Source organism: Corylus avellana, chromosome ca3, assembly GCF_901000735.1.
Source record: "Corylus avellana chromosome ca3, CavTom2PMs-1.0".
NCBI classification, from domain to species: Eukaryota; Viridiplantae; Streptophyta; class Magnoliopsida; order Fagales; family Betulaceae; genus Corylus; species Corylus avellana.
The window spans coordinates 16,674,020-16,697,046 of record NC_081543.1 but is presented as its reverse complement, the minus strand read 5'-3'; the positions used below and the strand labels follow the sequence as shown (position 1 = coordinate 16,697,046).

The 23,027-nt window shown below is 37.2% G+C and overlaps 1 protein-coding gene across 1 annotated transcript; it reads left to right on the top strand.

Moving 5' to 3' along the window:
- The first annotated feature begins 5,880 nt into the window (after positions 1 to 5,880).
- Positions 5,881 to 9,125, top strand: LOC132174697 (ABC transporter G family member 14). Its single transcript, XM_059586340.1, has 5 exons — positions 5,881 to 6,110; positions 6,261 to 7,053; positions 7,483 to 7,659; positions 7,838 to 8,025; positions 8,331 to 9,125. Exons 1-5 carry the CDS (start codon positions 5,994 to 5,996, stop codon positions 8,979 to 8,981), a joined length of 1,926 nt encoding a protein of 641 aa, XP_059442323.1. The 5' UTR covers positions 5,881 to 5,993; the 3' UTR covers positions 8,982 to 9,125.
- The last annotated feature ends 13,902 nt before the right edge of the window (positions 9,126 to 23,027 follow it).

Sequence of the window (23,027 nt, the reverse complement as noted above, 5' to 3'; positions counted from 1 at the left end):
ACTCCGGTAAACGACATCTCGCCCTATCCCCACCATCCACTTGATTATTAATTAGGATTATGGGATCCTTTGGTTTTGGCTATTGAGTGTGACTTCTACAAGGAGGTGGAGTAAACCTACCTTTTTGTGCCTATCACTCATCAAATGACACTTTAGTATTTTAGAATAAACTTAAATTTAAGGAAAAAATATTACCACACCAAATTATTCCACATAAACCCTAAAAAATCAATTTTATTTATTAAAAAAAAAACAAAAAACAAAAAACAAAGATGAGGTGGTTGGGTGGCCAACCCATTCCCCACTTGGGGTGGCCACGCGGGCCACCCATACACTATGGGGTGGCCAGAGGTGGCCGCGCGGGTCACATCCAGCCCATTTGGGGTGGCTCGTCGACGGCCACGCCATATGGGCAGAGGTGGCCCATGAGACCACCTCCACCCTTCTGGGGTGGCATGCTGGCAACCCCAGATGGGTTGGGGGGGGTGGCTCGCCACCCTCAGCCCTTTTCCATATTCTTTTAAAATAAAAATAAAAATGGAATAAAGCTATATAATTTAGTGTTTTTGTTCTTATTTGTATTTGTGCAATAATTTTAGGTGTAGCTGTTTATTGGTGGGTACAAAGAAGCATGTCTTTATAGAAGTTACTCTCTTTACTATTTATTAGCTAGCTAGCTATAGCCTATTCTAGTTAAATTAACTAAAATATCTAATCCACACACCGCACCAAACCAAATTATGGCGCATATTAGCACATTACCAATCACAGGACTCTATTTGGATTGCATTTGTGCGACCAAACATGGTAGGCATTACATTATCAACATTATTATTATTATATATATAAACAGAAAAGGAGAATCATATTAATTAGGCCATGCAGTAATATTATAGGCCTTTGGATTTTCAAATTCAAGATTTGCTTAAATATCTCTTGTCTTCGTATTAACCCTTGTAAAAGGATATATAGTGGCAATTATAAATTTAGAATTTAACTTCAATGCAGTAAGCACAAAAGTGGTTTTTTGCGGTCCCCAATATATAGGAGATTGACACATCACCTAAAGCACAAAAAATGCACAAAACTAACCAAACACTATATTTTTCCTTATTTCTTTCTTCCTTCCATTTCTTCTTCTGCCTTTTTCTTGCTTATCCTTAATTGTCATTTAACAGAGAAAGAGAGATCTGGTAGATCCCTTTAGAGTGATAAAATCTCTAAAGAGTTAACATTTCCCTTTAGGATTTAATTTTGAATCAAAAATTAAGTTTTAAGGCATTAAAATCGATTTTTTAGGCATTAGAATCGATTTTTGAGTCATTAGAATCTGATTTTAAGGTTGGGTTTGCGTTTTCTGGTTGGGTTTGGCCAGCGATGAAGAAGAAACGAACTACGTTTTCTGGATGGGTTTGGCTGGCGATGAAGAAGAAAGGGCCTGCGTTTTCCGGTTGGGTTTGGACAGCGATGAAGAAGAAAGGGGCTGCTGTTTTGAGAACGTCTGAAGAAAAAAGGGGTTGCAAAATAATCCTGTGTTTTCAATCCTATGATTTAAGATGAATTTAGCTTAGATGTCAAAAATGTATTAGGGGCTGTAAAATAGGCATTTTATGCACCAACCGCATAGTAGGGGCTCTCATAAATTTATAATATTTGGCAAAAATTCTATTTTATGGTCTTTATTAAATTTTACACAATTAATGACATATATATTATCACTTTATTTAAAATTTTAAATGATGTCACACCATGTTTAAATAAATAGTTCAGATTTTGTCATATCACTATTTTTACCATATTTAGTTTTAACAACTAATTAGTATTTACTTGCAATATAAATTTGAGTGAGCAAACAAGTTTTGATCAATGAAATGCTGAAAACCAATTTCAAAAAAACAATTTTTTTAATTTTTAACTTATAAGTCTAACTATTTCTAGACTGATTATATACATAAAAATAATTTTATACCATGTGTAAGGTGATCTTTACAATAACAAACTATAAATATTAAAACAAAATTTGACAATAGAAAAAGGTTAGATTCATGGTAGTTAGCTCAAGTAAGGAGAGGTCTCACAATGTAGTCCTTGCTATTCAACAACCCCAGCTATATGTGGGGTGAAATTTTTCTAATGTTGTTTCTAATATTTCTCTGTATTTGCATTCTTTCATTAGCTGGAAGGCTAAAAAAGTTTGTAGGAGTGCTAACTTTATAGCATAGTGTTTGGGTAAATGGGTCGCTTCCCACCTAGTGTTCGGAAGCATTCTCATAGGATCATCCATTCTCTCGTCCATCCAAATCAAAAGTGCAAAAGATCCCCCCTTGTAACATTTTCCTCCTTCCAATTAAAAAAAAAAAAAAAATAGTGATCGATAGAGTTGTTCCAATGTCGCCCCTATGAGATGTTATACAATTTATGATCAACTAATTGGACTTCTTTATAGCATGAAGAATTACCCCTAATCCAAAAGTGAATAAATGAATTTGTCTATATTTATGTAAATATGTGAACAATTAAATACAACATGAGAGAGAGAGAGTAAGGAATTGGGTGAGGATAGCTTTCCTTTCCTATGTAAGACTAGTTTGATTTTGAGTCATTAGATTAATAATTATGAGCGATGATTATATTTTTGTACGATCGAACTGGAAGGTAGGTACATGCGAAATAAGAGGAAAAGACCACCGGAATGTTGCTGGCCTCAGAGAACCGGAGAACCTCTAATGGTTAAGTTTCAATAAATGTTCTGAGATTAAAAATTGAATAAACTACATTGCCTATTTATTTGTCACATAACGGGCTCTTGTAGTTGTGCACGTAATATAGTTGTTTGAAACGTAGGTAGCTCTTAAGCTTTTCCCGCTCTTTGTTTGAGTGGGGACTTTGATTACACACTTCAATACATATATTGGGGTAAATAAGAGGAAACTCAATTGGAGGTGAGTTGTCTCCCTTTTCTTTAAGTGGTCTCAGTACGGTTGAAATTGTTTGCAATGGGAAATTACAGTATCCAACATTGATATTGATTTTGATGATTAAGTTCATTGAACAAGGCATGTCATAATTCCAAAGAAAGGATATATAACTAATTTATAATTGTTTAATGGAGTTGCTAATTTTTTTATTAATTTCAATCATTATCTCTACTTTCCATTAATTATTCACCATTAGAAATTCCCTCAAGATTCACTTTGACAACCGGAGAGTTACCATCCATGATTTTGATACCAAACCATATACTATAATCTCCAATATAGCACAACAAGAACCATTCGTGTGAGAATTTAGAACCACTTGCCAATGTGATCACAAAAGGATCAAACAAAATAGTCAGAAGGGGCATGAGGTATATATAATATCCAATTATGCATAAGATAACACAAGAATATTTCATCTCGCTAGCTATAGTCGCAGGAATGAATAAACTATCCCCATAAGTGCTCGCCCGATCGATAAGATTAGCCTAGGGTAAGGATACCTATAGAAAAGGAGAGAATCCATGCATATGGAGTACTCGAAAGCCACTTACCGAAAGGTCCATACCAAAAAAAAAAGGCTGGAAAGCCGAAAGTGAGATGGAATTTTAATTTTTGACTGTTGTTTCTCTTGGTTATTACCATTTGCGGAACGAAAAGAGAATAACATTGTCCCTAATTAATTAATTAAGCAGATTCTTCTGGGAAGTTGGTTCAAATTTCAAAGTCTTTAATTACATATATTTCTTTTTGTTCGATAAGCTTTGACGTATATATATAGCAATTACTTTATTTTTATTTATGGAAAAGCAAGGGCACTATAGGAAGAAAATCGTACCCTTGATTAATTTGTATTAGCATAAACATCTATAAGATTATTTTATATACAAGTTGGGATAGAAAGGGATGCACTCAAATATTATGCGCACCCAGGTTGAAGCAGCTAGCTAAGACTCCCAAGTCTTCAACAAAGAAAAGAAAAGAAAAGAAAAGAAAAGGCAGTCTCCACCTGGCGGACCCATGTAACTCTTATCTCAGTGCTTTGCCAAAAGAAAAGAAAAAAAAAAGTATTTTTATGGACAGAAATTGGAATCCGATTGATGGGTTCCCCCTTTAATCATTCCTCTCTCTTATTTTCTTGAATTAAAATAGTTAAAAACAAGAGAGATAGAGAGAGAGAGATGGTGGGGGTGGAGGGGGGGGGGGGGGGGATGACTTTGTTAGCATATAACTTCCTGAATCTTACTTTAACTGAATATTAGGGATTTAATCACATGCAATGATATGAAACAATAGTCATATCGAAGTTGGGTGATACGAATGTTGAAAACTACAGTACTGGTGGTGGAAAATATTAACAAATTAGGGGGCCGGGATGGGAATATAAGAATCAGTTGGCTTTACAAGGAAAAGCACCATTGCTTTCACCTTTTATATTCACCTCAGCTTTCTCTTGCAAACCCAGACTTGCTCTTTATACGTACAGGCTCCCTAGCTTATTCTTTTGAACATATTCGAGAGAAGTAAAATTCTTCCCTGTGGAGGCATGAACCCATATATGAAAACGCAACAACTGCACCTTACAAAGTGGGTGATGTTTTATTCTCTCTCGTTTCTGACTTGGGAAAGGGCGGAAAGAGGGGTGGAATCAAAGGCTTGACTACAACTAACCGACTCTCATCATAATCTCTCTCTATATATATATATATATACTTTTATGATAATAAAGATAATGTGGACGGATACATGAAAACACATTTTGATGGATGGTTACACTTGCACATGAAAAAAAGAAAACAAAACAAGGGACGAATATCGGTGATTGATACTTTTGGTCACATGTCTCGAGCTTCCTTTAACAGAACTTGTCCAACGTCTAATTACATTGAACACCGAGCACACTGTCATTGTCCTATAAATGCTAAAAAGTAATTGATCAAATGAACCATATGCATTTCTATGTTTTCAAGTTTTAAATTGCTTTCGATATATAGGAGCTAGCTACCTAGATTTGTAAATAAACAAATAAGATAAGAAATGCTTTAATGATCTTAGCATGTGGTCCTGTCCATAGAGAAGTAATTAGTACATCAGTATTCAATACATAGACAACATCGTATTTGGATTTCAACCAATTAACACTCTTCTATATTGGTATTGGTAATTTGAAACTATTCTCTTGGCAAGCGATATCTGTAATGATGAGTTTTGAATATCTAATGACTTGTGATGGAAATCTTTCCATTTCCAAATGCACATTATAGAGTATACAGTGTGTAGAACTATAGAAAAAAAATGAAAACAACAAGCACATCAACAAAATTAGCTTATGGTTATCAAATCCAAGTACTCCCGATATTTATTAGCTAGTAATCATGAGTCCCCACAGCCCTATTTGCGCCCATTATCTCGGTACTTAATTTATGGGAATAGCGAGAAGCACTAGTAGAATTGAGTCTCGCGCGGAACCAACAACTTGCTTTAATTTACATGCACAAAACATGTACAGTTTGTTTGTAGTTATAGCATGTCCGTCGGAACAGCTTAATTAAGAAAGAAGAATATGATCCAGCAAAGCAAAGACTATTGCTCTATCTTATGGCATATCCCATTTCCCAACGCTCATAATCTGACTTAAATAGCTGCATGAACGTCTGTGCACCCATGGTCACCCTAAGAAGATGGCCAAAAAGAGAGAGAACAAAGGGGATACTCGGACTCGGAAGAGATTTGATTTCTATTAATAATGGGTAAAGAGTTAATTAGTGTTAGAATAATTTGAAGAGAAAAGGCGGGGGTCCCACGTGAAAGGGTCATAGAGAACGGAGGGGACATCCTCGTCTGTGTATCTCCGCTATATATTTATGTGCACTCCACTCACACTTTGGGAAGCCAAGTTAAAAGCAACTCCTTAACTTGAGTTCTTCCTTTCCTTCCCTTCCTCCCAATCATCATCATCACCACCACCACCAAACATAATTTCAGCCCAATCCAGAATATCGTGGCAGTGACCCTATGGACAATCTGCCTACAGAGATGTCCGACCTCCAGAACGCGGCTGTCCTTGCCTACCCTGTGCCACCCAATTCTCAATCTCTTTTTCAGCTCACCTTGTATCCCATCACTCTAAAGGTCTCTCTCTCTCTCTCTCTCTCTCTCTCTCTCTCTCCTTTCCCAAAGCAACAAGATATATATATATATATATTGCGTTTATAAATTAAACTACATTAGTTGGTTAACTTTTTTCAGTGAGCTAATTTTGTTGTTTGTTTGTTTACACAGTTTGAAGAGGTGGTGTACAAAGTAAAAGTGGAGCAGAAAGGAGTGTGCTGGGGTACATGGAGCAGCAGAGAGAAAAGCATATTGAACGGGATAACAGGAATGGTTTCACCTGGAGAGATACTGGCAATGTTAGGGCCATCTGGGAGTGGGAAAACCACCCTCCTAACAGCTCTTGGAGGCCGGCCGCTCAACGGCAAGTTGTCTGGAAAGATCACATACAATGCTAACCCTTTTTCTGGTACCATAAAAAGAAGAACAGGATTTGTTGCTCAGGACGATGTATTATATCCACATCTCACTGTGGCCGAAACTCTTCTCTTCACCGCACTCTTAAGGCTACCAAACAGCTTGGCTCGGGATGAAAAAGTCCAGCATGTGGAGCGAGTGATCACTGAGCTGGGCTTGTCCAAGTGCCGCAACAACATGATCTGGGGGCCACTGTTTCGAGGAATATCAGGTGGAGAAAAGAAGAGGGTGAGCATAGGTCAGGAAATGCTAATTAATCCAAGCTTACTATTGCTAGATGAGCCAACGTCCGGTTTGGACTCCACCACAGCTCAACGGATCCTCAACACCGTCAAACGGCTTGCCTGCGGAGGTAGAACCGTCGTCACTACTATTCACCAGCCCTCCAGCAGGCTCTACCACATGTTTGATAAGGTTATCTTGCTCTCAGAGGGCTGCCCCATCTATTACGGTCCTGCTTCTGCAGCCTTGGAATATTTCTCCTCAATCGGCTTTTCCACATCCATCACCGTCAATCCTGCTGATCTCTTGCTTGATCTTGCTAATGGTAATTTCAACTAACTCCTTTTTTAAGCATCTACCTTTATTTTACTCCTTCAATTCTCCTTGGAAATGAAAATGCTAGTGAGAGCTATATATAATTAAGGGGCCGGGGAACAGGGGTCGGTAAGCTGCTTAATTAATTTGCTTTTATTGAATTCTTCTCTTTACCATCTTTCTTTCACATGGGATGGAGATCATATCACTTGACCTACTGAAAGTGGAGCCAAAACTTTCCTGTTTAATCTTCAATTCATCCTCCCATTTTCCTAATTAAACCAATAACAACTACTAGAAAAAAGAAATAAAAGGTGAAATTTTAACATATATATGTCTATACTCACGTGCATACACGAACATGCTAATTAATTTTTCACTTCAAATAGTAGCACAAATTCATGACGATTGCCGGTTCCACAAATTCAAAAAATTGCAGGAATTACCCCTGATTCCAAGCAAGCAATTGATCAAAGTGAAAACATTGAACTAGAACAGAAGTTGGTAAGGGAAGCTTTGGTTTCAGCCTATGACAATAACATTTCTATAAGGTTGAAAGCTGAGCTTTGCAGTTTCGATGTCAGCAACTACAATTATGCGAAAGATGGTTCTAAAAGTAAATTTCTCTCTTCTCTCCTCTTCTCTTCTCCCTCCGATTGCTGTAACCATTAAATTATCCCAACTCAACCTCATGCAGGTGCAAAATTAAAAGATCCCCCCCCCCCCCCTCTTGGCCTCAAATGTTCATTCTTTTTCTTTTCTTCGTCAACTGATCTCAAGTGTTGAAATTGCAGGATTTGACATGAAACCAGAGCAATGGTGTACAAGCTGGTGGCATCAGTTCAAGGTTCTGCTTCAGAGGGGGCTGAGAGAGCGGAGGTATGAAGCATTCAACAGGCTACGGATTTTTCAAGTTTTAAGTGTCGCCGTTCTTGGTGGACTCTTGTGGTGGCACACCCCGACATCTCACATTGAAGACCGCGTAAGAATCTCTCCTAGTTTATCAATAAATTAGATCATCCCTAATCCTTGTAACCAAAATGCTGAGCAATTTTATAAGTCCTTCTTGTATACTTCTAAGAATGATGTGATTATTAAAATCCAATAATGATCAATCACAAACCCAATAGTGATTTTAATAGTCACATCATTCTTGTAGCATTACCCCTCCAATAATAATGTAAGTGCTTTTATGATCCTATTAAAATAGTGGGAGAAATGTAGACATTGAAATTTGCATCCTTATTTTCTTATAAGTGCTAAACAAGGTTTGCATTCTGAATGCAGATCGCCTTGCTCTTCTTCTTCTCTGTGTTTTGGGGCTTCTACCCTCTGTACAATGCAGTTTTCACATTTCCCCAAGAAAGAAGAATGCTAATCAAGGAACGATCAGCGGGAATGTACCGCCTTTCTTCCTACTTCCTAGCCAGAACAGTTGGAGACCTGCCGCTGGAGCTTGGTCTCCCAACTGCATTTGTGTTCATTATCTATTGGATGGGTGGGCTTAAACCCAATCCTGTGACTTTCATCCTTTCCCTACTTGTGGTTCTCTACAGTGTTCTTGTCTCACAAAGTCTTGGATTAGCCATCGGTGCAATTCTTATGGACGTAAAACAAGCCACTACTTTAGCTTCTGTTACAACCCTTGTTTTCCTGATAGCAGGAGGATATTATATTCAACGAATTCCTCCCTTCATAATCTGGCTAAAGTTCTTGAGCTATAGCTACTACTGTTACAAGCTTCTTCTTGGTGTTCAATACAAAGAGGATGATTATTATGAGTGCTCAACAGGAGTGTTGTGTCGAGTTGGAGATTTCCCTGCAGTCAAATCAATGGGTCTGAATCATTTATGGGTAGACGTGGCCATCATGGCCCTAATGTTGGTGGGTTATCGACTTGTTGCTTATCTAGCACTGCATAAGGTACAGTTCAGGTAAATTCCAGCAGAGCCTGAGGTGATCTATTTCATCAAACGAAGAGTTTTTCTTCTTCAACTGAGGAATATTAATAATGTGTTAGATACTTAATTAATTAGGTTCTCGTTGGTGATCATGTTGTGAAATTTTGATCAACTTCCCTCTGAGTCTGGTGTATTAGCCTTTTCCATTATGATTTTTAGAAGAATACTAACTCAGAAGCTTTAATTTAAGAATAAATTTTATGACTTGCTAATTAATAAATAAAGTGGATATGAAATATGACAAGAAGGAAATGAATATGCATTTCAATATTCAGGAAAGGTGAAAAAGATAAAGTCCACTTCTTTTTTCGACAACTGAATTCTAAATATGTGTGGTGTCAGGTGTGGGGCTCTTTGACCCAAAAGAGAACTTTTGTTTAATAGCTTCCTGCAAGTGCATTGACACAAAGAAAGAACACTCAAGCAGGGGATAGACACCTTAATTACAGCGGTTTGTAAGAAAGAATTCAAACAGGCCAGACTGAATCCTCCTCTATTTGTAACTTCATCTTTAATTTGTTATTTTCTAGGGTTCTAAAACTTCAATCTATAACAGAAAAGAAACTCCTTTCTTTTCATTAAAGGTTTCCATTAAATCCCATTTCCTTATAAACCCAACTAGACCATAGGAGACTAGACAACCAAAAAAAACCATATATATAAATCTCACCAGTCACCACCGTAGTTCTTCCAATAGGCAAAGTTATTCACAAGCAGCCACAGAATTTCTGAATGATGAGAGGAGGAGGCCCACCGTGTTGTGGACACACGAAAGGTCACTGAAGTTGGGTGTAGGCCAATGCAAAGAAGTGACAGCCAAAATCCTTGTCATTTCCTACTTTGAGCACAATGCACTATCCACGCCAAAATATATCACCTGAAACAATAGAAAAGGACAAGTATCTGCATAGTAGCTATCCCCATCCTTTTCTCCTTTTATTGAAGTTGTGGCTTTCATTTAAGTAATCAAAAAGTGGAAGGCTCAGTAGTCATGGCTTCAAATGATGAAACCAAAAGAAAAAACGAAGTGGGTGAAGTATGCTTCAAACAGTTGAAAGAGCTTTTGACCACACTAAAAATTAATACAAGAATCGCTTATTCATTCGCCCCCACTCAGTTAGTGTACCAAGTTTCTCAATTTACCTTGGCAGGGTCGACCTAAAAAGTGTTGGAGTATACCAATGGGTAGTTTTGCTGGTCTTTGATTTGGTTTCAGTAATTTTCTTCTTTTGTATTGACTTTTGCGTGAAGTTAAAACCCGTAGTTGTCTCATATGAGGTAGCACTCATACAGTAGTTTTACATCCAATAATTAATACTCATAAAAGTGAGGTTGATCTAAAACATAACCAGATTCATAATTATAAATTTAAACTTTTAGATTAACATGTTATTACTGTCAAATATATTGATGAATATATATATTGTAGAGGAAGAAAGAGAGAAAGAAGAGAGAGAGAGAGAGCGGAAGCATATAAGACTACATCTCTTCTATATTGATGATTGTGTAAGTAATATTATTATAGTGACCTCTATATATAAAGAGGTTAGGAGTGATAAGCAAGAAACCCTAAACTAAACCTAGAATATATAAGGATACATAATAACCCTAGAATAATATCAAATATACTCTTAACATCTCCCATCAAACTCAATGTATAAAATTGAGGTTGAAAATATAAAGGAAAAGTTTTTTTTTTTTTGTGGTCGCCGGAAAAGTCTTCGGAGGTGGCCGGATGGCTGATGGCGGTGGACAGCGGTTGGCGACGGCAGCTGGTGGCTGAGGGTGGCTGCTGGTTGGGCTAAAGCCGTGAAGAAATTGGGCTTGAGGCCTTGAAGAAATTGAATCATTTGGGCCGGTTAAATGGGCCAAAGATGGCCAAAACTCATGGACCAATGGTGGACCCGAAAATTATATGAACCGGGTCTAACCCGATGAATCAGGTTGACGAATTTGGACCGGTTTGGAGAGCTTTGCCCGGTGACCCGGTTTAGGAACCGGTATTGGACCAGGTTGTGGAGATCCGATTTGAGCCCGATGACCCAATTGGAACCGGTTTTGAATCGGGTCAAAAATGGTTGGATCCGGATCATATAGATTTTTTTTTTCTATGCTAACACGTGGCAGATGAACTAGGGTTGACGTGGCAGCACATCTGGAAGACACGTGGCAGATGAGGAGAGAGAGGAGAAGTGCTGGCGCGTATGGTCCACGCGCCAGTGTTGGCGGCAGCGTGAGGCGCATGCATCACACGCGTCAAACCCTAATTAGGGTTTTGGAACGAGTGAGGCATGTGGATCACACACGCCGGAAAGTGACCGGCGCGTGTAGGAGCATGGGAGGCGCGTGCCATCGCATGGAATGTTCCCCAGACGCATGGAAGCGCGTGGACAGCATGGGAGGGGCGTGAAGACAAACAGATCCCTCGGGGGGCACGTGGAGGCTTGGACGGCTAAGAACTCTTTGGATTTGGACTCAAAGGCATCTGATCTGTCATCTAAAATGGAGAGTGTAGCTTCGGCGCCGATGGAGGCAGCGCGTGTGGCGCGTGGTAGCGGCGGCAATTTCTTTTGGCAGTGCGTGGAGTCGCGTGCAATGTTGGAATGATTTGAAATTGCACAGTTCCACCGATCTGGGGCCAAGACACCACTTTTGGTGGTTATTTGGATGAAAAGAGTAACGGTGGCAGCGCGATTGGCTCGGGCAGAAATTGTTGGAGGAGCTCGGCGGGCCGATGGCGGCGGATCTTCCACAGATGTGTAGATCTGAAGGAGTGGAAGATATTTTGAGCGTAAAACCGCTTGACGGCGCACAGACGACCGGAGTTGGGAGGTCGCCGGAAGGAGCGCCGGAAAACATCAAAGACGTTTATTTGGCCACAGAAGGTGGCACTGATACCATGTTAAATATATTGGTGAATATATTGTAGAGGAAGAATGAGAGAAAGAAGAGAGAGAGAGAGAGAGAGAGAGAGAGCGGAAGCATATAGGACTACATCTCTTCTATATTGATGATTGTGTAAGTAATATGATTACAGTGACCTCTATATATAGAAAGGCTAGGAGTGATAAGTAAAAAACCTTAAACTAAACCTAGAATATATAAGGAAACATAATAACCCTAGAATAATATCAAATATACTCTTAACAATTACAACGTATTATATCAAGCCCTCATTTAAGGACTTTCTCAAATGTGCAACGAGTGATTAATGGTTAGAGTCACCTCCATCAACAATGCAACCCCTTTTCCAAGTTTTCTTTTCTTTTTATAGCTCAACACTAAAACATAGAATGATATATGTCTTACCAGAGCAAAAAAGTGTCCTGGACCATTCATCAAATAGCTTGTGATGCATATGTGATACTTTCTTTCCCGTGACAGTCTTCCACTTCTCGTACTAACTTTTGCGTATGCATTGTTCTGAATCCCATCCTCAACTAAAATAACATATTAACATATATATACAAAAATTAAATGGAAGTCTATCATAAATGTAAATCTTTTGTCAAAAAATACATTACAGAAATACTTTTTCTTTTATTATATGTACATATACCAAGCTAGTAACAAAAAAAAAAAAAAAAAACAGAAAGAAAGAAAGCAAAACTACGCAGTAAAAACTAGTAAATGAGGGTTTTTTTTCCACTGACAATAAGAACAGAAGGGGTAGGGGGATATGTGGGAATGGAAGAAGGTCTGGTTGTGGCCAATTGTGCTGCATAGTGAGCACAGACGTTTCAACTTTTGTTAGGATAGAGTTGAGAATATAAGAGATAACGGTAGAAATTCTCCAATCTTGAAATAAGCAGAGTTGTTGAAGAGCCAAAATAACTAGTACTTTGAGCATTCTCAATGGGGGAACCAAATGATAGTTTTATCTAAAATAACTAATCAGATTAGTAAAAAACCCCCCACACTAGAGCATTCCAATGGAGGAGCCAAATTTTTATGCAAAATGGCTCCTCAAAGCTCACTTTATCTAGTTAAGCTAATGAATTTTTAAAGGCCTCCTATTTTTATCTATATCATTTAAATATCTTTTTATTAAAAATTGTGACAGAATATTTTCATAATGATCCTTTGAAAAGTGGGATAAGTTTTGAGAAAAAAGAGAAAACATGTGAGAGAAACAATAAAAAATAAAATGGCTCCCTTGAAAAGTGTTGCTAAATGTAATTTTTTTTTTTTTTTTTTGCTAATCCAATGTGGGGTTTTTTCACAAACCTGATTAGCCAATTTAGATAAAAGTACCATTAGGCTCCTCCATTAGAAAGCAAAAAAAAAAAAAAATGCAAAATAAATATTTTATTAAATTTTTTTGAAAAAAAAAAAGAAAAAGAAAAAAGCTACAACTAATGACACTATTCAAAGACCCATTTTCCCAAAATTTTCTTCCCACTTTTTTTTTTTTTTTTTTTTTTTTCATTCTCCCGCTATCTCTCTCTCTCTCGATTTGATCGTACAACCTCTAGAAAAACCTCTCCAGCTCTCTCTTCTTCCCACCTCTCAAGCTCTCTGTCTCTCTCTCGGTAGAGCGATAAGCTCCTCTATCTTTCTCTTTCTCTCTCGCTCTCTCTCGCTTTCGCTCTCCCCTGTTTTCCCTTCTTGTAGGCTAGATGGGTATGCGTGAGGCTGAAAGTGAAGATTTTGGCTTGATTGTGATAGATTTTGGTTTGATTATTTTGTAGATTAAGTATGAGTTTGAGGGTTTTCCACTCCGATTTTGAGTTTGAGGGTTTTCTATAATAAAATGGTCAAATTGAGGTTAGAAGCCAAAGACACAATTAGAAGAGCTATCAAAACTTCTCCAAAATTTGGTAGACAATGGGGGCTGATATGAGAAACCATCTGGATGATATGGTCTACTTGATTTCGACAAATAGCTGTGTCAGTGTGCGCTGAGAAGGAATCCCGAATGTTAGTGTCAAAATTTATTTTGTACCATTGCTGAGGAGCGGGAAGCTATTTTTCCACACGTGGGTGGATCTGTTGTTGCCCGACATCAAGATGCTCAAGCATAACTTTATTGATATGCCAGAGATTCTATAAGCGTCATGATAAGCTTTGTTTCTATGAAACCATAAGAGGTCATAGGCCTACTTGGGGTATGCAAAGTGAGAGACCCAGGGAAATAATCAATTTAATCCAAAGACCAACAAAAATTACGCCAAACAAGCCGTACAAAGATGCAATTGAAGAACAGGTGTTGAAGAGAGTCGTTCGCAACTTTACATAATGGACAAGGGGTGTAGAAGCTGGAGGAAGTAATATTCCAAAGAAACAACTTAAGCATGTCATTTAAATTTAACCTCCAGATGGATTTACAGAAAGAGCATGTTTATAAGAAATGAGCAACCCTCTCTTATTGAACCGATTTTATAAGATGAGTTAGGCCTATGAATTTCTTCGTGGTATCAGAGCCTACCACATGACGAATGAGGCGCACACTACTTACCCCGTGACAAGGATCAGAAAAAATATTGGCCTGCACGTGAGGGAGGGTGTTAAGGAATAATTTTACATTGTCTGTGAACAAGATCTTGGACATGTTTATAAAGAATGGACAACCCTCTCTTATTGAACCGAGAATGTAGTAAAAAGCCCGGAGCAAGGAGTCCAAATGTAATGGGGTTAGAAGAGATACGGATTTTGAAAATCTCACAAGCCGACGTAGCATCAAATAGAGCATTAATAGAAGAAAGGAGGGGATCCATTACAAGGTGGAGTGGTTAATCAAATCTAGGGAATGTTATGGTTGTTGGGGAATTTCAGGGAGGGCTTAAAGGAAGGGAGAGTGGGAGTCCAAATTGGGTGGTTGGAGTTCCTAGAAACTTGCACACAAACACCATTAACAAGAAGTGGTTTGCTCTTTCATAACCAAGAGGCAGAGGTGGAAGTGAGAGAGGAGATATATTTAATTATTTCAAGTTGTTTGACCCAGACACAATCACTTCTTGTCAATAATTTCCAGCCAAGCTTAGTTATAAGAGCTAAATTCATATCCTGCATGCAATGGAACCCCATACCACCTAGATTCTGAGGGAGACACATGGAGCTCCAAGATTTGAGGGAGAGATTCCTCGACTTCCGTTTAGTAAAACCCCACCAAAATTTTTTGAGCATTCTATCAAGAGCATTGCTAATAGATAGAGATAGGAATAAGAAAAGTACCCCTACCATACAATGGTATATAGAAGCTGTAATTGTTTTGATGAGCACAGTACATCCAACTTGAGATAGAGTTTTTGCTCGCCATCCACCAATTTTCCCTAACACCTTTTCCAGAGTAGTATGAAAGGCTGCTTTTTTTTTCTTTTTTTTTTTTCTTTTTTCTTTCCCCAACAATGAATGGAAGACCAAGATAGATAAAGGATAAAGAGATGAATAATACCTTTGATAATTGATACTATTCATGGTAGGAGTTGTTGTATTCTTACCGAAGAGAATGGACGACTTGGAAGCGTTAATAGCTTGTCTTGACCAATTGCAATATGTATCCAAACAAGATTTTATGATGGTTGTTAAAAAGATGTATTAAGGTTAATAGGTTATGGGTATTTTGGTCTTTGTATTCTATGTTGGACTTATATATATATTGTTTGAGAGGAGAGTAGCTGAAGGGAGAATACGCAACCTCCCCTATTCTTCTTCTATTCTTTCTCTACTTTTCTTCTATTATTTTCTCTCATACAAACTAACATGGTATCAGAGCCATAACATTATCAGAGCCGAGTTGATGTTGAATCGCTACCTTGTGGTCATCGATTGGGTCTGTGGTCGTTGGTTTTGATATTTCCAGCGTGGTCTACCGGTCTCTGGTGAGTTTGATCTGTCTCTAGCGAAGAATCTGCTGAAAAGGTGATTTGTGGTCGCCGATTGCTTCTGTAGCTTATAGGTTTGGTATTGCTGGCTTTGTTTGTCTGGTTCCGGGGAGTTTGGTTGTCTCTGGTGAAGCTTCGGTGAAGCTCCTGCTGAGTGTTTTCAACTGTATTTCCGTTGGTTTTTCCTCTTTCTCATTATTTTACTGATTGGCATTGGTTTGAGGTAGTTTTTTTGCCCTTTTTCCAGCATTGTTGCATTCGGTTGTTAAGGTTTATTTATTTGCTGTATTTCTGTGGAGGAGTTTGTTTTTGGCCTCTTTGTTGATTGAGATTATGGCCTCTGCTAGTTCAAGTTTTGTTCAAGATTCTGATCTCATCTCCATTTCAAAAGATGAGTATGCTCAATTCTTGGCCTATAAAGCATTCCACTTCCATTGCTATTCTTGCCCAGTCAAGTATTGCATCTCACTGTCTTTTATCCTCCACTTGCAACTCATGGATTATTGACTCTAGCGCCAATGAATATATAATTGGTTCGGTTACTTCTCTCTCTGATTATCATCTTGTTGATACACCCCACAATGTCACCCTAGCTAATGGTTCCCTCTCTACCATAGTCGGCTCTGGCCACACACATTTGAGTCTAGATATTAAGTTGTTGTCTATTATACATGTTCCTGGTTTTCCTTTTAGTTTATTATCCATTAGTAAAATTATTAAAGCCCTTAATTGTTTTGTTAGTTTTTACACTTCTTTGTGCATTTTTCAGGATCTCAAGATGTGGAGGATGATTGGTATGGGGCGTGAAGTTGGTGGCTTATATTATCTGGATCTCGCACCTTCGGTTCCCCCTCGTGCTTTGCAGTGGTCAACCTCCACTCTTCAGTGGCATTGTCGTCTTGGTCATCCTTCCCTTCCTACGTTGAAACGTCAGGTCCCAAGTCTTCGTCATGAGTTGTCTGTGTCTTGCGAAGCTTGTCAGCTTAGTAAGCATCATCGTGTTCCTTTTCCATTAAGAGTTGTGAGTTGAGTTTCTCGTCCTTTTGAGTTAGTTCATTCTGATATATGAGGTCCTATGAATATTGTGTCCAATAAATTTCATTATTTTGTGACATTTGTGGATGATTTTTCCCGTATGACTTGGTTATTTTTAATGAAAAATTGGTCAGAATTATTTTCCATCTTCCAAATTTTTCGTAATAGGATTAAGACTCAATGTTTCTCGTCCTTTTGAGCTAGTTCATTCTGATATATGAGGTCCTATGAATATTGCGTCCAATAAATTTCATTATTTTGTGACATTTGTGGATGATTTTTCCCGTATGACTTGGTTATTTTTAATGAAAAATTGGTCAGAATTATTTTCCATCTTCCAAATTTTTCGTAATAGGATTAAGACTCAATTTTCTCAGAAAATTCATATTTTGCGTTCTAATAATACCAAAGAATACACTTCTGGTTCTTTTGCTTCTTATTTATCTAATAAAGGCATTATCCATCAAACCTCATGTCCTCACACTCCACAACAAAATGGTGTTGCTGAACGCAAGAATCATAATTTATTGGATGTTGTGCGTTGTCTTTTAATTCATATGCATGTCCCTAAATATTTTTGGAGTGATGCTGTTCTCACTGCTAATTATCTCATTAATCGGATTCCCTCCTCGGTCTTAGATGGTGCTTCTCCACATTTGCTCTTATACTCTCTTCACTAGGGGTGGGCAAATTAACCGTTACCGTTTAACCGGCCGTCTACCGGCTTCGACCGAACCGATATAAACCGTAGCCGATATGCCGATATCCTTATCGGTTAAAAAAAGTATACCGGAATTCGGTCCGGTCCGGTCCGGTCCGGTTAAGCGGTTCTTATCGGTTAACCGGTTAACCGATAAGAAACCGGATTTTTTTTTTTTTTTTTTTTTTAAGTCCTAGTCCCAAAACGGCGCCGTTTAGTCTTTTAGAGAGGTTTCCAAATTCCCACAAGTGACACAGGTTTCCGAATTTGTGTAATGGTGTTGCCCATGACTTATTTTCCTTTTGCTAAGTGACTTTAATTAGTTAATATTTTGTTTATTATTCATTAATGAATTTTATTTTAATTTGGGTTTGGGTAGGTTTGATGTTTTTTTTTTTAAGTGATGGCATTTGATGAGATTTCTTTGCCTTTGGTAAAAGCATTTTTCATTAATTAGTTTTGCTAGTCTAATTAGCATTCATTATGTTAATTAGTCCATTTGCTTTGAAAAAATGTATTTTATAATATTAAAAAAAAAAAAAAAAAAAAGTTGAAGTGGATCAATATAAAAAGCTTCAATTTTTAGCCCAAAAAACAAATATTTGGGTCCCAACAAAAAGTATTTGGTCCCTAAAACAACTCATTTTTAATAAATTATTTTAGCCCAACAAAAAGTATTTGAGCTCTCAAAAGTAAAAAAAACTCATTTTTGGTTTTTGGCCCAACAAAATAAATCAATATAAAGCTCTCGGTTAAATCGGTTAACCGGTTTAACCGGACCGTTTAACCGTTTACCGTTTTAACCGAAATTATCGGTTAAAATTCTTATTGGTTCGGTATCGGTTAATAAACCGTTTAACCGAAAATTATCGGTTAATAACCGATAAGGTCCTTAACCGGACCGTTTTGACCGATACCCAGGCCTACTCTTCACCACCATTTGCCTTACCATTCAAGGATTTTGGGTGTGTGTGCTATATTCACTATAAAAATGGTGATAATTTTTTACCAGGAGTTTTTGGCGTGTCAATGGTATTGACGCGTCAAAAACCTCTTTTGATGTGTCGTTTTTTACGTTCATCAACGTTCAAAAGGGTGAGTGTCAAAAAACCCAGATTTTTTACGTGTCTACAGTGACACGTCAAAAAATTTTGACGTGTTAGAAGTAACACGTAAAAAAAAAAAAAAAATTGACGTGGCAAAACTAACACGTCAAAAAAATTTTCACGTGTCAGTTTTGCCACGTCAAAAACATTTTTGACAAAAAAATATTTTTGATGCCACGTCAAAAATATGTACGTGTGGTTTTTTACGTGTCATGAAGTTTGACACGTCAAAATTTTTTTTTTTTTTTTTAAATAATTCCAATATTCCTGATATTCCAATTCCAATACAATAATTCCAATATTCAAATATTTCTAATCCACATACATAATCCAATCTAATCCAATCCATAATCCAATTCAATCCATAATCCACATACATAATCCAATCCAATCCATATACATAATCCATAATCCATAATCCAATCAAATCCAATCTATAATCCACATACATAATCCACAATCCATAATCCAATCCAATTCATAATCCACATACATAATCCAATCCACATACATAATCCATAATCCAATCCACATACATAATCCATAATCCATAATCCAATTCATAATCCATAATCCATAATCCATAATCCAATTCATAATCCATAATCCAATCCAATTCATAATCCACAATCTATAATCAAATCCAATATATAATCCAATCCAATCCATAATCCACATACATAATATACATCCATAATACACATTCATAATCCACATACATAATCCACATGCATAATCAAATCCAATCCAATACATAATCCAATCCAATATCCAATACATAATCCACCAAAAACATCTAACTAGAAGGAGCCATTTGAAAATGCTAATAGGATTGTAAATTTCACATGCAACATTTGCAATATTTTTCAATTCAGATTCAGAAATATCCAAAAACATTGTTATGCACATTCATATATAGATAATATTCAACTATGAGCAACATAATCATTTAAGAAAAATCTAACCAAAACCATCAATTCTGACCTAACCAAAACAAAGTCCATCTATCAAATAACCATGCAACTAGAGAGTACTCTAACTTAACCAGAAGTAAAGCAAGCAAGGCAAAGTTATAAGAAAATATTTTATCAACTAAAAAGCAAAAACCATCCTCTAAAAAGTTTTATTAACTTAGCTCAATAATGTTATGGTTAATTTAGCTCAAAATCCACTTCCAACAACCACACTCTACTTAGAAGTAGCTCAACCACAACAACCCACCTCATAATTTCTTTCAACATTCTTCCAAGAAACTCAATAGTGTTCATAAATAGCTGTCCAACACAAAGCTCAAATTTATAAAATCAAGTTAAATTAGACTTCAAACTTTTAAGCAAGTTTCTAATATAGTTACTAATAGTTCCAGGCCACCCATTAGCAATTACAAGAACATACTATGAGATTCAAAGAGAGTTTCTATTGCTTCCATAGCCACCATAAAAACAGCTACTTTCACCAAGTTTAGCAAAATTGCCAAATTTAACTAAAAAATCTCACATTTAGTGAATCCCATGAAAACCAACTTAAAATTGATGTGTCGACCATCATCAAATATCCAATATATATAGCCAATATCCAATATCCAATAATATATATCCAATATCCAATAATATAATACATATCAAATATCTAATACATATCAAATTTCCATAAGATTCAATACGTATGAAATTCCAACACAACTTCATTAAACAAAATTCTAACACACATACTACATTCCAACACAACACATAACAAAACATATATATACATCGAAAACACGTTCTAACACAAGGCAAAACAAATATACAATAAAACACTTCTGGACTATCTACTAGAAATAAGTTTCAATTAGTCTCAACAAACATATAGTTTGATCTAACTATATACAAAATAATAAACAATAGTATGTATATAGAACTTAACAAACAGTGATGATAAACGACGTGTGATGCCCAACTCAACACAGTCATCCCCCAACTCTTAATCTGCATTACCTACAAATGAGTTGTGAACCAATAATAATCAATACAAAAATTCAAACTTACTCTATAATATGATGCAAATATACGTAAGTTCTAAAATGGACCGCTGTAACTAGGGGTTTCTAACAATTGTTTCTAACAGTTAACAATTGTTACAAAAACAAAATAAAATATATCATTACCTCTGTGGAGAGCAGATCCAGACGTCAACCTGAATATGGCCTCAATCAGGCGAAAACGAGCCTCAATCATAGCATCTTTCTCTACTATCTGGGTTTTTTGTGCTTCAATCTGCCTCGTCATCTCATCCATTGCACTTCTTTGTGCTGCCCGCTCTTCTTCCATCACACGTCTTTCTTGTGCCCGCTCCTGTTCAAGTTCTCTAATTCTATCCATCATCTGTGAGAATGAGGAGCTCCAAGAATTTTGAAACCGTGTCTGGGACGGTGTATAGTATGAATGTATGATGCTCCGCATCGGTAGCACATTCGGACGCAGCTGGAGGACCCTGCCAGCATACTCAGGCTTATTTCCATGCGCCTGAGCATACGCGTCATCAGGTGTCCACCGTACCGTCCCTTCCGTCACGGTCTTAGTATTTGTCGGGTCAGTGGACATCAATTCCTTCATCCTCTCCTGTACATTAAAAAACAAGTTAGTATCTCGTATAAGGAACGTTAATCATAAATAATTTATCAAAATATATACGCTTGAGTACTTACACATCTGTCCCTGACCACGTCATTCGGATAGCCACCATCCTTCGTTGTCTGAGTCGAGATGTAACTTGCCGCTCGAGTTGGAGGAGTGCCCACGGATACGGTCTGCATAGAAAATATATCAATGCAATAACAAAAAAACAAAAAAATTTTAAGAAAAACATAGACCTAAACAACCGATTATATATATATAGTAAAGATATATAAATACCTCTTGATATGTTGCTCTAGCGAAGCTCATCGACCTGGTGCAGTGAGGTGTGTTATTTTTTGCTCGCAATTCCTTCATCTTGGCAGCAAACTCTTACATGTATATCACTCTTAAAATGTCAGGCCTAACCCAATTACAATTAATGAAACTAAACAATTACAATTAATTCCACTAGCCAATTGCTCCTTTTGTCTTCCTATTCAAATATATTCATATATTTCTTTACTATATATATATATATATATGCAATTGATAATGTTGTTTCACATAAATTAGATGGGTCATTGGGATGGATCATGGATCAAATTTCTCAACCTTCATTGGGATGGTTTTTTTTTTCCCCATTTTTCCATGTTCTGTTTTTTGTTCCTAAAAGTTGTTTTTTGGGGAATAACAACTTAAAAATAACTTCCTTGTTATTTTTCTTTTTCTTTTTCTTCCTTGTTTTTCTTTAGAAAATAACTTCTATATATATCATTCATAAAATGTTTTGAATCTCGTAATTGCTGAGTTGAAGAAATTATGATGATCTCTTAGTTGTATGTCAATGCATCATGAATCACGAAAATAAAAAAAATAAAAAAGCTAAAAATTTTTAGAAAACACCCAAACATGGACAATAATCAACAACGGGAGATCGATCATCACAAGCCTATGAACAAATTAAAGCAAACCAATCAAGAAGACATATTCTAAAAACACTCCGGACATACCTGATTTTTCGGGTCGCACCATCTCTCCAACAATTCATTCAAGTCCTCGGTGTCGTATTTCCTAACGGCAACCTCACCCATTCTTGCCTTCACTGAGTCTGGAATATCGCCCTCCTTGATTTTTAACCTACGTTTTACAGCGTGTCTCCAACTCTTCAGCTTCGAGCCTATATCTCTGAAGGCGTTCCTTTTAATCGCCTCAAGATCGTACTCAGGCGGCATGTAGAACTGAGTCTGCATATATAAGTCGAAAAAATTAGGCGTATAATTGCACACATTAACAACGTTTAAAATATTGAAAAACACATGCGAAAATATGAGAAAAAATTTAATCATACCATCAAGGTGTCCCATACATCTTCCTTCTCACGGGGATGTACATGCTCCCATTCATCCCAGAGCCTAACATAAGTCCCAGCCCTTATGACGTTGCCGGTCTCCCTTCTGAATTTCATTCCGCTAAATCCTACGGGCTGCCACGCCTTATTGTACTCGCAGACGATTTTTTGCTCAGGGGGGGACCTCCCACTTCTTGTTTGATGGTGGGATGTCCACCACCTGAAATTGGGTGCTCCCGTCTCCCCCAATCCCTAACACATTAATAATTGCAAATGTTAATTGTTTGAAATTTAATAGTAACTACATAAATTTTATACATATTCAATATGGGTATTTGAAGCATATATACTTACTTATTGTCCGGAGCTGGCGAATGCCCAACTCTTCTGGAGGATCAGCGGCCTCCAAGTCA

What these genes read in the sequence shown, in the direction of transcription:
- LOC132174697 (XM_059586340.1), top strand. Translation starts at nt 5,994, where the DNA reads ATGGACAATCTGCCTACAGAGATGTCCGACCTCCAGAACGCGGCTGTC. An exon ending in TGTATCCCATCACTCTAAAG is followed by an intron (nt 6,111 to 6,260) that starts GTCTCTCTCTCT and finishes TTGTTTACACAG; the next exon opens with TTTGAAGAGGTGGTGTACAA. An exon ending in CATCTCACATTGAAGACCGC is followed by an intron (nt 8,026 to 8,330) that starts GTAAGAATCTCT and finishes TTCTGAATGCAG; the next exon opens with ATCGCCTTGCTCTTCTTCTT.